The sequence below is a fragment of the Thamnophis sirtalis genome, unplaced genomic scaffold, assembly GCF_051295495.1.
Source record: "Thamnophis sirtalis isolate CommonGarterSnake01/CBP01778 unplaced genomic scaffold, rThaSir2_p1.2 scaffold_12, whole genome shotgun sequence".
NCBI classification, from domain to species: domain Eukaryota; kingdom Metazoa; phylum Chordata; class Lepidosauria; order Squamata; family Natricidae; genus Thamnophis; species Thamnophis sirtalis.
Window position 1 is genome coordinate 62,804,977 of NW_028261392.1, and position 15,321 is coordinate 62,820,297.

Genomic DNA, 15,321 nt, shown 5'->3' on the forward strand with positions numbered 1-15,321 from the left:
ATGACAGAGAGTGGAAGTGTGACCGTCCTCCCATACTTGGGCATACCAGGGGTTGTGACTTTAAATATATATATATATATATATATATATATATATATATATATATATATATATATATATATATATATATATATATATATATATATATATATATATATATATATATATATATAAATATATATATATATATATATATACACACACACACACATACATACATACATACATACATACATATACACACACACACAATACATACATACATACATACATACATACACATATACATACACACACACACACACCATTACCCCGCCCAGTTCCACCCACAAATCCACCCAATTACCCAAATGATACCCCTAATCACCAGTACCAATCACCGTGACCCTCTGTCACCACCCCCCACTCAGTGTCATCATTGCCTCCTTCTGTATCAGCTGCATCCAAATAGAAGAGTTACTTCAGAGTAAGCAGCTACACCTGAGTAGAAGAGTTGCTTCAGAGTAGGCTCTGAAGTGCAGCTGCTGTCCAGGAGGTTCTAACAGGCTCCGCCAACATCAGAGAGAGGAGGGGAAGGGCTTCGGCAGCAGCCCCAATGGTGTTAGTGGCAGCATCGGCATTGATGGTGTGTAAGCATGGCCAAGCGGCAGCGTTGGCAGTGTGTAAGCCTGGCTGAGCGGGTGTGGCATTGGCAGCGTGGTGATGGCACCGTGGAAGCCCTCGCCGAGGTCGGGAGGTAGCGCCGCCGTGGGAAAGCCGCTACCCCGTGAATGTCACCACAAGGGCTGACAACTCCAGGACAGGATCTCCCTCATCCAGAGGGCTCTGGAGAACCCAGAGCCTCAGCGGCTTCAGTTGACCATCTGGCCCTTGAGAGGGAGATCCTGAGAGCAGATCATCTATCCAACAAGGTGATCTGAACTATACTAGCCTCCAGACGATCTATACTATATGATGCAAGTAAATAGTTCCCTATTGCAGCAGAAATGTAATAATCTTTTAGAGTTATCATGGCCAACATGGGTATTCCATTGGACCAGGATGTGTACATCTGCTACTTTGCTCTTTGTTAGTGTTTGCTACTCACAGGTATTAGAAATGTATAATGATGAAAAGTAGTATGATGGTGAATTGTTACAAGAAAAAGAAGCCCATTAATGTACAGCAATTGTGAAAATGTATTAAAACCGTGTTCTGCACTGTCAGAATTAAATACCTGTATTTTTACGAGCAAATAAAATATAGTATAAAACACTGAATCAGTAACAATGATACAACGAATTTGTTGAACATTGTTCTTTGTATGCTCATCTGCACAGTTGCTGTTAATTTGTTTGTATACCACCTGCATTATTTTTACAAGTAACTCAAAGCAACAAACGCATCTAGTGTACTAGGGGTGTCAAACTCAATTTCATTGAGGGCCGCATCATGGTGGTGTTTGATCTTTTGGGGACGGGGTGGGCGTGGCCAACTCCACATCACGTGTTGGGGGCACCTGAGGTGGCCCGAGCACTCTGCCAGCAAAAACGGGGTCCTTTTTCAGCTGCGACGGCCTCCTGCAACACTCTGCCAGTGAAAAGAGTTCGACATTATAGTTTTCTTATAAGAACAGTCCTGTGAGGTGGGCTGGGCTGAGAGAGAGTGATAGGTGTATTGCTCTTGTTATAGCGCTAAATAAAAGTGGTTGGTTTCTTATGGCAAATGTGATTAAATACGTTAGGCTTTAACTCTGGTCAGTTCCTTGTTTCAGCTTTTTTTTGGATATACTAAAATAGATATTAATTTAAATAGACAAAATAATATTATGCGCGCACACACACACACACACACACACACACACACACACACAAGCCTATAGGCCATATCAATGTACAGGTTCAAACATATTACCAATAAAATTCTAAACAATTTAAAATGAGAGTAGGGTAAAATACAATACTTATAGGATAAAATACAATAATTTGATACATAAATATATAAAACAGAATAAAATGACATAAAATTATATTTCTTTTATCACCCCTTTTCTATCTACCAGCAGAATGCCAAGGTTTATATGTGCGAACGACAGACCTCTGGGAAAGGGAATAATGTGCCTTTACTACAAATGTATTGCATCATAGAATCATGAGGACATATTCTCTTTTCAATCCTGTGTGTCTTATTCTTTTGGGAAATACTGGTAGTTCTTTCAAAATAATAATAATAATAATGTGGAAATAAAAGAGCTAAATGAAACAGCAGGATTTGGAAGATATATTTTGAGACTGAAAATACCAGCTGACAGGAAATTGGTGTGGAACTTTGGTAAGTAGGTCTTCAGTTTCAGGGTGAAGTCTGTATTTAGAGGAAAATGAACAAACATAGCAGTGTGTGTGTGTGTGTGTGTGTGTGTGTATGTGTATTGCACAAGGCATAGGCAAAGGAAATACAGCATATATTGAGACATTTTTTTTAAAATAATTCTTCCAGCTAAAATATTTATGTTCTCATAAATAATTAGAAAAAAATGATTATAATTGAATAAAATTACTCCGGAACACAAGCATTTGGGACTTCAGTATTTAGGATTTCTACAATTGAAATTACTTAATTTTTGGAAATAAGTTTTTAATTTTTTAGCCGTTGAAGGAAACATGAAAAATCAGGTTTTATATCTTATGATTGCTTTAAAAAATTATTAATATTTCTAAAGAGGGAGTGGGTAGATGACTAAATTGGAAGAAACTGAAATAGGAAACAAAATTTTAGTGTTTTGTGTCAGATAGATAGATAGATAGATAGATAGATAGATAGATAGATAGATAGATAGATAGATGATAGATAGATAGATAGATAGATGATAGATAGATAGATAGATAGATAGATAGATAAAAGATAGATAGATAGATAGATAGATAGATAGATAGATAGATAGATAGATAGATAGCAATAGCAATAGCAGTAGACTTATATACCGCTTCATAGGCCTTTCAGGCCTCTCTAAGCGGTTTACAGAGAGTCAGCATATTGCCCCCAACAATCTGGGTCCTCATTTTACCCACCTCGGAAGGATGGAAGGCTGAGTCAACCCTGAGCTGGTGAGATTTGAACCGCTGAACTGCTGATCTAGCAGTAGCCTGCAGTGCTGCATTTAACCACTGCGCCACCTTGGCTCTTGGATAGATGATAGATAAGGATAGATAGATGATAGATAGATAGATAGATAGATAGATAGATAGATAGATAGATAGATAGATAGATAGATAGATAGATGATGGATGGATAGATATTTCTCATACATGTAAGAACCAAGTTTATTATTAAATACTTGAAATAAGTTTAGTTATTTAATATGTTCATATACTGTTTCTTATATTGCAAACCAACCTCAAAATGGTTTACAAAACTACAGTAAAATGTATATTAAGCATTACATTAAAATAATATTCAATAAGCAACAAAGCAATAGCTATTATCCAAGTAGTTTTACACTTAATCCCTCGATAAAGTGATATATTTGTATTATCCTGTCCAATTATGTGGGGGGGAAAAAACCACTCTCATTTTCTTAGGTTTTCTGACTTTATGCAGAAGTGTGATAAGACTTTAGGTAGGAAGAGCTATTAATTTGGCAAGTGGCTGAATGTGAAAAAGCTCCACTTAATACATGGTTGATTATATATACGAGGGTAACAGATGTTCCCTAAATGAGATTTTAATGTCAGAAACTAATCCAGTAATTATTGTGCTTAAATATCTTGCTACATATTTAAGTTTTAACTAGCGTATCTGTGTGCATTTTAAAGATTGCCTATTATTTGGTGTTCGCTGGCTGGGGAATTCTGGGAGTTGAAATCCAGACGTCTTCAAGTGGCCAAGGTTGAGAAACACTGCTCTAAAGTGACCTAAACACATGCATGGGATAGTTTTGTTAATGTGTTATGTAACAACTACAACTTAAAGTACCAATTGAAGTTGCTGAGAAGGATGGTATTTATGTATAATAACAGTAAAATACGTTAGTTGCTAGACCTCAGACAAATTGAAAACAAAATATCTGCTAATCTAATGGATTGGGTACAAATTCATATATCAATACCTACATTTGATGCAATCCCCAGTATCCCACTTTTTTATTCCTTTCTTCCGCTGTGTAAAAAAAATATAACTTAGCAGTCTGTTTTTGCTTTATATTTTGGCTATATATATATGTATTTAGTGTCACAACCCCTGGTATGCCCAAATATGTAATACAGCACAGGTTCAAATCCCAGTAAGGGTATGGCTAGCTGATGAGAGCTAAATAACTTGAAATAGATCTATACTAGTCTCCCTTTATATATTTATATTTATATTTATTTATATATATTTATTTATATTTATTTATAACTGCGTAAAAATGTTATTCTTAATATATTATAATGAAAGCTAAAGCTTAGAAAATGAGCTGAGGTTCTATTGCAGATTGCACTTTAGAAAGATTGCACAAATCCATAAGACCTGGATATTCTTGCATTTTAATTTATTTAAAATATTGATATTTATTGATTATCTTAACAAGTATTATATATATTTTATATACAGGCAGGCAGAAGTCCTGAAGGCTGATATGACAGGTAATGTTTTCATCATCTAAATCTGCAAAATTTTAAGAGATCAGATTTCATTGAAAGTTGTTATTGTAATTCACAAACAGGTTTTAATTAATTTTTTGGTCTAGTGAGTGTGAGTTACTAAAATCAATAGATGTGGTTGAGGAGCCATCCTTCCTACTAGCTCGGAGTAAGAAGATACGAAGTATCAACCTCAAATACAGGGTGGCAGCAGGAATGAGGAAAGCGGAGGACTAGCATTACTACCCCAAGATTTTAGATACTTTGGGATCAACTGGATCACAGCTGGTCTTCAGTACTCTTCCAGAGCAGATGATAATCCTGTTCTTTCCACTAACTTCCATGTGTCACTGTTCCAAATTTCCTGACCTGCAAAAACAAAAGAGAAATTAACTATGTGCATGCCAGTTCAGAACTAAGACAGTGCTTTATTGGTCTAGAGCCAATAAAACCAAGATTATGTTTCCTGGAAACCCAGGGTTCATAAGAATTATCTTGGGGGTCCACATCAGTGGTGAGTTGTAGGCGGTATGCCCCAGTACGGGCGTACCGGAGCACTGGATACCGTTCCGGTACAGAATGGCGCGTACAGTGCCTGTGTGACGCTCCGCTGAACAGCTGGAGTGTCGCGGAGGCTCGAGGTGGTAAGGCGCGTGCATGCGCGTTGACGCGTCCATGTGGATGCCACCGGGCCTGTTCCAACCATACTATCCGGAACCCACCATTGGTCCACATAGCTGTTTACACTTATGATTATAGCGCAATTGTAAAATGTCCATGCCTTTGTTTTGTTTAAAGGAGAGAAATTTATGCCAAGGTATTATATAAAACATTTGTTAATGGGATCCGTACATTTTTTCACATTGAGAAATGTTTTTCAGATAACTCAAAAGTTTGAGGACATTGGTCTAGGGGAAATGTACATAGAAACAGACACATACATATAGACAGATACGCAAACACATACACACACACACATATCTGTGTATTTTCCAGATTCGAAGCTGGGACCAGCCGAAGCCTGGACATCTCGACAAGCTTTACAGGACTTATATCAGAAAATGTTAGTAACAGATTTGGAGTATGCATTGGATAAAAAAGTGGAACAGGATCTGTAAGTATAACTAAGTTTGGCCTTTTTATACTGAGCAATGGGGGGGGGGGAGAGATGGGATGGGGGGGGGCAGGGGGGATTGGTCCATACTGTAAAGAGAAAAAAGGGTAATACTCCAAATTCTTACTATAAGCAGGCTTAACTTAAATCGTGCTTTTGTCGGCGCGGTTTTGTCGGCGCGTTGTAGGTGCGTTTATGACGTCGCAGGTTTTTTGCCGCGGTTTTGTCAGGTCACGTAGGTAGATATGTGGTCATAACGTGAAGATAATATTTGTGGTACTCTAGAAGCTTCCTTGAAACAGCACTCCCCTATATTCCCTTCTCCTTCAAGCAGGTATTATTCGGTATATCAGCTTTGTTGTGCAACAGAACGATGACGGCTTCTCCTGCTTTTTAGGTGGAATCATGCCTTTAAGAATCAGATCACAACTCTACAGGGTCAAGCAAAAAACCGAGCAAATCCGAACCGGAGTGAAGTTCAGGCAAACCTCTCTCTGTTTCTAGAAGCAGCTAGCGGCTTCTATACGCAGGTGAGTCAAGGGATCGCATTACGACCATGGTACGGAAATTGAGCATTGTTGCTCAACGATATGAAATTTTTATTTATTTAAATGTATGGGCTGCTCAGTTACTGTAGACTGGGCTGTGCATAAAACTAAAAAAAAGAGATTAAAAACAGCTAAAAAGATTTATTGTTCTATTAAATCTTCTTGAATAACTTCAAGACAAAGTGATTATGATGGAGAATAACAATGTGAAGTGCTTAACTAAGCTTCAATAGAGAATCTGAGATTTAGATATAACTGATCATTTCTAATTTCAGCTACTGCAGGAGCTGTGCACAGTATTTAATGTGGATTTGCCCTGCCGTGTGAAGTCATCTCAGTTGGGAATTATCAGCAATAAACAGACGCACACCAGCGCCATAGTGAAGCCACAATCTAGCTCCTGCTCATATATATGCCAGCACTGCCTTGTCCACCTTGGAGACATCGGTAAGTATCAGAAGTAGGAAAAGTTCTTTTTTAAGCTTATCTTCAGAGGGCAAAAAATATATATATATACAAATGGTAGAGTTCCAAGGAGGAGTTGAAAAAGTAGACCGATCAATTTATGAAGACAGTACAAGATTGAATATTTGATAGTGTCTTGAAGATGCCACATTTAAGTGACATTGTGGTCTTGTGAAATTGCAGTAGAAACAAGCCATTTGGATTGTAGAAATCTTTAAAGTGATGCACTTGATCACCTGTGCAGTTTAGTAACTCTGGTTACTAATTAGTTTTCCAGTCTCTCTGAGACAACAAAATATTTAGACTTCCCCGCCAGGATCTAATAGAGGGACATGTCAAATGGTAGTCATGTCACGAGGATAAAGAATGAGAACATGAACAAGACTTAAGTGCAGACCAAAGACAGCATTGTGTCCCAGCCAGATTCCTTTTGCTACTCTTAAGCACGGGAAACTGATAATAATCCAGGTTTGGGCCATGATCGATATTTGTCCTATCTTATCAATTTTGTCACACTCAAAACCATATATTTGGAAGGTCACAAATCTTAACATGAACCGCTTATTATGCACGAAACAAGTTATTTTAGAAATTGGGTATGTGTAAACTAGTATTGTGTTTAAAATAAAATCATCTCTTCCCAGCTCGCTACAGAAATCAGACCAGCCAGGCTGAATCCTATTATAGGCATGCAGCTCAGCTTGTCCCCTCCAATGGTGAGTGTTGAAAGTGTAATACGCATGGTTGAATAACTTCTGTTACAGCAGTTAAGGCTGTATTTAAGATACCAGTTTTAAGTACTTATGTTTCACAGTCATTGCAAGGAAAAAAGGAAGACAGGGCAGTCTTTCTAAGACCAACTTAATGACCCCTGAGGATATTATATTAAGTAGCCTTGTTTTAACAGAACTTCACAGCAGGAATCTCCAATTTTGGGGCTGAAAATGGGCTGCATGTACATCTTAACTTGTGTGAGCGGTAGGCCAGCCTATGTATACATGTGTATATGCTCATGCACCTCAACTTGCACAAATGTAGCCATATGTGTGTGTGCGCTGGCCCGCCACTTCGGAAGTCAAGCTGCACACACACATGTGCATGGAAGCTGGCCTGCTGCTTATGTGGCCGGTTTCCCTCCACCCCAGGTGGGCCGCCAAGTTGCAAAGGTTGGGGACCACTGCCTTACAGGATGCTTACTAAGCATCACACTGAAATATTTTTTTTCTACTGCATATCTGATTGGAACAGCTTTTTCATACCTACCTTGTATTTTTTAAATGTACATACTTTTTGACTTGTAAAAGGAATTATGTAAATGAATTATTCTGCTGTAAATTGAAGTCATTCATATTTTTCAGCATTTAATTCAGAAAATTCTTCACGTTCACATCAGGCCGCATATCGATAGTGATCCGTGGACTGGGGATTCAGATCCCTGGTTTAGAATATAACAAGGACATTGGATTGTGCTTACAAAACAAAACAGAAACTCAGTAACAAACCTTTTATTTATCCTATTTAGGTCAGCCTTATAATCAGCTGGCTATTTTAGCATCCTCCAAAGGAGATCACCTGACCACAATTTTCTACTACTGCAGAAGCATTGCTGTGAAATTCCCTTTCCCAGCTGCTTCTACTAACCTACAAAAAGCACTTTCTAAAGCACTGGAAAGGTAAGGCTGATTGGATGTATTTCAGAAGGGGATGTATTGATGTGTTCTGACCCCCTCCTCTGTCCAGTAACGAAAGCCGAGACACGCTTAATGAGAATGTCCTTTAATAACAAGACCAGACTCTCGGTGGCTGAAAGCCAAGTAAACAAACAGATAAGGACCTTGGCAGCAATTCAGACAAACCTTGGTGGCAATCCAGCCTGCCAAGTTAGTTTCTCTTTAGTCAAAGCGCTGACTTCTGCAAGAAGGGCGTGGCACAAGCAGTCTTTTTTATAGTCTGGAGAGGAGCCTAATGACCATCAGCTGAGCGTAATTACCTCCTGTAATTACGTAGTTCTTGACGCTGAGTAGCTCTTCGACGGCGTGCATCCTGGAACAACTCACTGTTGGTTTCTGAATCACTCTCTCTTGTCCCCACTGATCCAAGGCTCAGGCACCACCTGGTCGCCAACCAGTCTCTCTGCGCCCTGCTCGGAGTCGGAACCCTGTCCAGGGTCCTCCACCTCCTCCAAGGCCAACTCATAAGACCCCTCGCTGATGGAGTCTGGTGGCAGCTCCAACGGCTCCTGCTGGGCCACAACATTGATGTATCATTGAATGTCTCTGTACAAATATCATTTTAGTTCAATAACATCTGGGGATCATAAATTCATGTGTGCAAAGTATTAACCATGTGTAAGGTTTAAAGTGTGTATAAAGTCACATTACAGATTATTTGTCCAAACTACAGCATCAGTATATTCTCAAAAAAGTTGCAAGCAAATAATTTTCTTTCCCATGTCTTTTTATCCAGCATTGGTCTGGTTGCAAATGAATTCCTAATTGTAAATACTGCATATAAATTAGATTATAATTTTATTTATGAGATGGAGCATCCTTGAATCAGTGGCTGGATGGATAAGTTGATTTTCCTAACAGCTGGCTATATCAAAACTGTACATGAGTGCAGTCTTAAGAGCCAAGGTGGCGCAGTGGTTAAATGCAGCACTGCAGGCTACTGCTAGATCAGCAGGTCAGCGGTTCAAATCTCACCGGCTCAGGGTTGACTCAGCCTTCCATCCTTCCGAGGTGGGTAAAATGAGGACCCAGATTGTTGGGGGCAATATGCTGACTCTCTGTAAACCGCTTAGAGAGGCCTGAAAGGCCTATGAAGCGGTATATAAGTCTACTGCTATTGCTATTGCTATTGCTATTGCTATTGCTTAAATCTTCTATTATTAACATGGGTCTTTGGTTTGTTTTGGTTAATTGCTTTTTATTGGATGATATGGTTTCCAAAGCAATTCTGTCTAGCTTCTGTTTCTTTTACTAAATATTATTTTCTCAGATCAACCCGTAATAATTCCCTCAAATAAAGTCCAGTAATAAATATTTATTTTATTCAGTAAATGTTTACAAAGTGCATGTATAATATAAAATGTGTGCTTCCAAGACTGAAATACAATTTTTGTCTTATAATTGCAGTCGTGATGAGGTGAAAACTCAGTGGGGAATATCTGATTTCATTAAGGCATTTATAAAATTCCATGGCCATGTATATCTGAGTAAGAATTTGGAGAAATTGAATCCTCTTCGTGAGAAATTGGAAGAGCAATTCAAGGTTAGTTTATGGAATACTCCCAGCTTTTTTCTGCTGAGCTAACGTCTATATAAAATTGATTTCATTGATTTATAGATGTAAAAATCCTTGGAAGCTTCTTCTAATCCCTTTAAACACGTACAGGTAGTCCTTGACTTACAACAGTTCATTTACCGTAGTGACCTTTTGAAGTTACAGCGACAATAAAAAAAAGTGACTTATGAGGATTTTTCACGCTTAGAGCCGTTTGCAAAAAACCCTTGGTCATGTGATTTACATTGACCACTGGTTACAGTGTCCTGGGGTCATATGATCCTCTTTGGCGACCTTCTGACGAGCAAAATCAATGGGGGAAAGTTAGATTCACTTAACAAATGCGTCACTAATTGAACTGCAGTGATTTAACTGCAGTGATAACAAGTGCATTTTACAAATGTGGCAAGAATGGCAATAGCAGTTAGACTTATATATGGCTTCATAGGGCTTTCAGCCCTCTCTAAGTGGTTTACAGAGTCAGCATATCGCCCCCACAATCTGGGTCCTCATTTCAGCCACCTCGGAAGGATGGAAGGCTGAGTCAACCTTTGAGCCGGTGAGATTAGAACCGCTGAACTGCAGATAACAGTCAGCTGAAGTGGCCTGCAGTACTGCACCCTAACCACTGCGCCACCTCGGCTCCTACAGAAAAGTTGTATGGGGGCAAAACTCACTTAACAAATTTCTCACTTAGCAACATAAATTCTGGGTTCAATTGTGGTCATAAATTGAGGACCACCTGGAGTAGGAATGCTGCTTTTCTGTTCTTTATTGACTTAAGAAAGAAGGCAAGCATTATGATAGCATGCATCTTACAAAAAGATCCTTTTCTTGCAAGACACCCCAATGATAATGTGCTGTAGTGCTTGCATCGTTACACATCTGGCATTAAAGTCATGATGTTTCCATCTGTAACCCCTACTTGAAATCCTGGGTCTTAAAAGGCATAGTTGCAATTCCTTTTGCTGCTTTGTGATTTCTGCTCTTTACACTTCAAGCAACAAGCTAATAGCACGGTGATCTTAACATGGAGGAAGAGATTAAATGTATATAGATTGATTGGGGGTGTGTGTGTTGAGGGACAGATAGACAGAATCGTTTTTGTGCAAAGAATTTTTGTTGAAAAGTTGTTTGAGTCTGTCATTTGATTCTCTACCTAGACTGCTTAGATATATGTAGTAATCTCTTTGTGTATTCTTATCCGTGATTCTGTGTCTTTCTATCCAGCAACAATTGATAGACAGAAGGCATTAATGCAATGGTTTTCTCCAGCCATAGCACTCTCACCTACATACGTGAATTTTCTTTCAGCGATAAAATAAAGAATTAAAAGAATTGAAGAATCTGTACATACCGGTGTAATATAATAGTGTATGTACGTATGTATGAGGATATGTGTGTTAGTTTAGCACTTATTGGTTTAGGGATTTCTTTTTTACTTATTGATTTATTGAAATGTATTCTGTGTTCTTGGGTGGGCTGCACCAAGGGAGGGAGGCTCATTCAATTTCATTGTACACATGCTGTGCATTGGCAGTAAAGGTTTGATTGATTGATTGATTGATTGATTGAAGGGGACTTAACTAAGTCTGAAATGTATATGTATATGCACAGTTTCATATGATTCTAAATACATTGCTATGCTGGAGGTAATTGAGTATTAAATGGTCTACAGCAGTGGTTCCCAAACTTGGCAACTTTAAGACTTGTGGACTTCAACTCCCAGAATTCTCCAGCCAGCAGAGCTGGCTGGAGAATTCTGGGAGTTGAAGTCCACAAGTCTTAAAGTTGCCAAGTTTGGGAACCACTGGTCTACAGCAGTACATTAGCTGCTCTGTAATAGCTGCCAGAGCAGTTTGACATAATATATTTTTGAAAGGTTAGATTATGTTTTTTTTATTATTATTATTGCAGAGGTTGCTGTTCCAAAAAATCTTCAATTCTCAACAGCTTGTCCATATTACTGTCATCAACCTGTTCCAGTTGCACCATTTACGGGACTTTAGCAATGAGACTGAACCGCATAGTTACAGTCAGGATGAGCAGCTTTGCTGGACACAATTACTGGCACTCTTCAGTAAGTTATACAGTTGGGAGAGTATTTTTTGCGCAGCTATTCGCTTATATTGCTTTTTAACCAAGTGTCTTGGATCCTGGAATGAGATTATAAGGCTGGAGTGGGTTCACCATCGCACAGGCTGATTGTGCAGTGGGAAGAAACAGTTGCTTGTGATGCTAATGCTGTTCTTGAATTGCATTACTCTGGCGTGATCTTATAGCTAAATGTCATAGTTACTGCTTTTAAGAGGAGAAATTGTGACTCAACTGAGTCCTTATAGATTGTGAATAAATTATTTAAGTTTGCTAAACCTTATGAGTCCTTATTTCCGTGTAATCATTGATTTACTCCCTGATTTCCTGTTAATATCCACACATTTCTTTTGGCATGTTGGAAAGGGAATATCTGCATTTGGGAATCTGTTTTAAGGTGTAGGCTGTCTGTACCACGTAGAATCCTGCGTGGCACGACAAAACCGCGGTCCACTAAAGCGCGCCCGATTAAAGCGCGTCGCTGATGTCATCAGCAGCGCGACAACGACGACCGCGGAGAAAAAAGGGCGCTTTAAAAAGCGCTTTTAAAGCAAGCCGATTCACGTAAAGGTAAGGGTTAGGTTTAGGGTTAGGGTTAGGTTTAGGGTTACGTTAAGCGTTAGGGTTAGGTTTAGGGTTAGGTTAAGGGTTAGCATTAGGTTTAGCGTTAGGTTAAGGGTTAGGTTTAGGGTTAGGTTAAGGGTTAGGTTTAGGGTTAGGTTAAGGGTTAGGTTTGGGGGGGTTAGGTTTAGGTTTATGCGTTAATTTTAGCTTTACCGCTCACAGCGTGCTTTTTTCGTCGCGCTGTGATGATGTCAGGTACGCGGTTTCGTCGAGCGCGCTTTAGTCGACTGCGGTTTTGTGGTGGAACCGAATCCTGACATTAAAAGAGCCTAAACTATATAATTTCCTCCTATATGTTTTTTTTAGCACGTAGAAAGATTGTAAGGTTGTGGTAGAGCCACAGTAGTCGTATTCACACATTACTATTTCATATTTCGCACAGGTTTAAATGCTAAAACAGAGGTAATACAGATAGGCCTCGACTTAGAATTGGCTGCTTAATGACCATTCAGAGTTACATTTCACTCAAAAGTCATAATCTCTCTTCAAAGTTATGACTACTCTACTGCACTATCATGATTACATTTTGGGCGCTTGGCAACTACCTTGCATTTACAACTGGTTGCAGCATCCCATGGTCACTCGGAGGCATATTGTGGTTTGTTTTTATTTATTTTTTTGCTGTTTGCCAGGGGGGAAAAAACCACCCTTTGGATTAGCTGGATTCAGACTTATGACCATGTGGTTTGCTTAACAACAATGGTGACTCGCTTAACGACCATCATAAAATTGAGTTTGGTCACTTTCTGACTTGACTTAAAACACCAATGACATACGACCAAAATTCTGGGCTCGATGATGGTCTACTACTCGTATATCACAGTTTGCTGGGTTGATAAGATTATGCGCTCAACTTTTGCAATCATATAATCAACTTTAGCATTTCTTAAGACTCAGTAAGGAATAAACTTTGTGAAACAAGTCATTCCTCATGTTTTATAGCAATAGACTTATTGTATTTTTTGGAATATATAAGACACAACTTTTTCCCTCAAAAAAGAGACTGAAAATCCGGGTGCGTCTTATACACTGAAAACAGCATTTTTTGCCTCCTGAAACCCTGCCCCCTTCACCAAAATGGCCGTGCAGAACCTGTAGAAGGCTTTCAAGAGAGTTTCGGGGGCTTTGGAGGGCAGAAATGAGTGAAAAAGAGGATGTTTTTTGCTCAGCCCCCCCCCCTACCCACAGGAGCACTCTATGAGCCTCCTACAGGCTATGGATGCAATTTTGTTTGACAGAAAACAGGCCTGTTTTTGCAAAAAAATTGTCCGTTTTTTGGAATGTCTGCAGAGTGCAAAGACTTTTTTTTTTTAATTTGCCTCTTCGAAACCTTGGTGCGTCTTATACTCCGGTGCGTCTTATACTCCAAAAAATGTGGTATATAGCACTTTACAGTGCTTTACAGCCCTCTCTAAGCGGTTTACAGAGTCACCATATTGCCCCCAACAATTTGGGTCCTCATTTTATCCACCCCATAAGGATGGAAGGATGAGTTTATATTCATAGTTTTATCAAAAATATTAGATATTGGGAATATCTGTTACAAACTCTTTTTTTCTTTTTTCCCTTTTATCCAATATTGTTGGTTTATTGTTTGTAGTTTGTTTGTTACTTTTTGTTCCTGTTTTTTAATCGGCATTTTGTATTTTATCTGCTAAAATTAATCACAATTTCAAAAAAATAATATTAACACCGATGATCAGCAAGAATTTTTTTGTTTGAATTGATAACCATTTTTATATCAGTATAGTGCTCTAAGTAATTGACTGAAAAACACACACTGCTCTTTTGTTTTTCTCAGTGTCCTTTCTTGGAATTTTGTGTAAGTGCCCACTTCGGAATGATTACCAAGAAGAATCTTGGGGTTCTTATCCCCTTCCTGCACTCAAAGTCTCAATGGACTGGCTGAAACTGAGACCCAGTGTTTTTCAGGAGGCTGTGGTGGATGAAAGGCAATAGTAAGTCTTATCTTATCTCTTATTTGTTTTCATTTTTCCGTAATTTAGATGAAGTAAATGAGGTTGAGGTTTGTTTTATTTATATGCCGCCCTATTCCCAAAAGGGACTCAGGGCGGCGAACAACTCAAGCGGGAAAGGGAACACACAAATACAAGACAAGCATTTAAGGTAGCCAACAACCACACCTGTCGAGAGGGGAAGGGAACTCATCAACCCCAGGCCTGCCGACACAGCCAGGTTTTAACGGCTTTTCAGAAGGCCTGGAGAGAGGTGAGGGTCCGAATCTTTGCGGGGAGTTCGTTCCAAAGGGCCGGAGCTGCAACAGAGAAGGCCCTCCCCCGGGTCGTAGCCAGATGGCATTGGCTGGTAGACGGAACCCGGAGGAGGCCGACCCTGTGCGATCTAATGGGTCTTTGGGAGGTAAAATTTGTAATGAATAATCTAAATCTATCCTGATATAAATGTAATGAACTTGATTGTAATGAGCTTGATTGTAATGTAATGAACTTGATTGTGGTTCAAATCTTTATTAGTTTATCCAGGGGTGAAATGCTACCGGTTTGGACCGATTCACCCGAACTGGTTTGGACCGGTTCACCCAAACTGGTTAGGACCGGTTCACCGAACTGTAAAA

General features: G+C 39.2%; 1 protein-coding gene across 1 annotated transcript in view; it reads left to right on the plus strand.

Annotated features, from left to right (window-relative positions):
* The window catches only part of SMG7 (SMG7 nonsense mediated mRNA decay factor), a 67,867-nt gene that overhangs the window by 12,067 nt on the left and 40,479 nt on the right, over window positions 1–15,321 (plus strand). Inside the window, exons 2-10 of the mRNA XM_087726974.1 lie at window positions 4,570–4,601; window positions 5,595–5,712; window positions 6,110–6,242; window positions 6,536–6,707; window positions 7,370–7,441; window positions 8,248–8,398; window positions 9,863–9,998; window positions 11,928–12,090; window positions 14,530–14,686. Coding sequence (XP_087583100.1) covers window positions 4,570–4,601; window positions 5,595–5,712; window positions 6,110–6,242; window positions 6,536–6,707; window positions 7,370–7,441; window positions 8,248–8,398; window positions 9,863–9,998; window positions 11,928–12,090; window positions 14,530–14,686 — 1,134 coding nt within the window. The remainder of the gene's footprint in view (window positions 1–4,569; window positions 4,602–5,594; window positions 5,713–6,109; window positions 6,243–6,535; window positions 6,708–7,369; window positions 7,442–8,247; window positions 8,399–9,862; window positions 9,999–11,927; window positions 12,091–14,529; window positions 14,687–15,321) is intronic.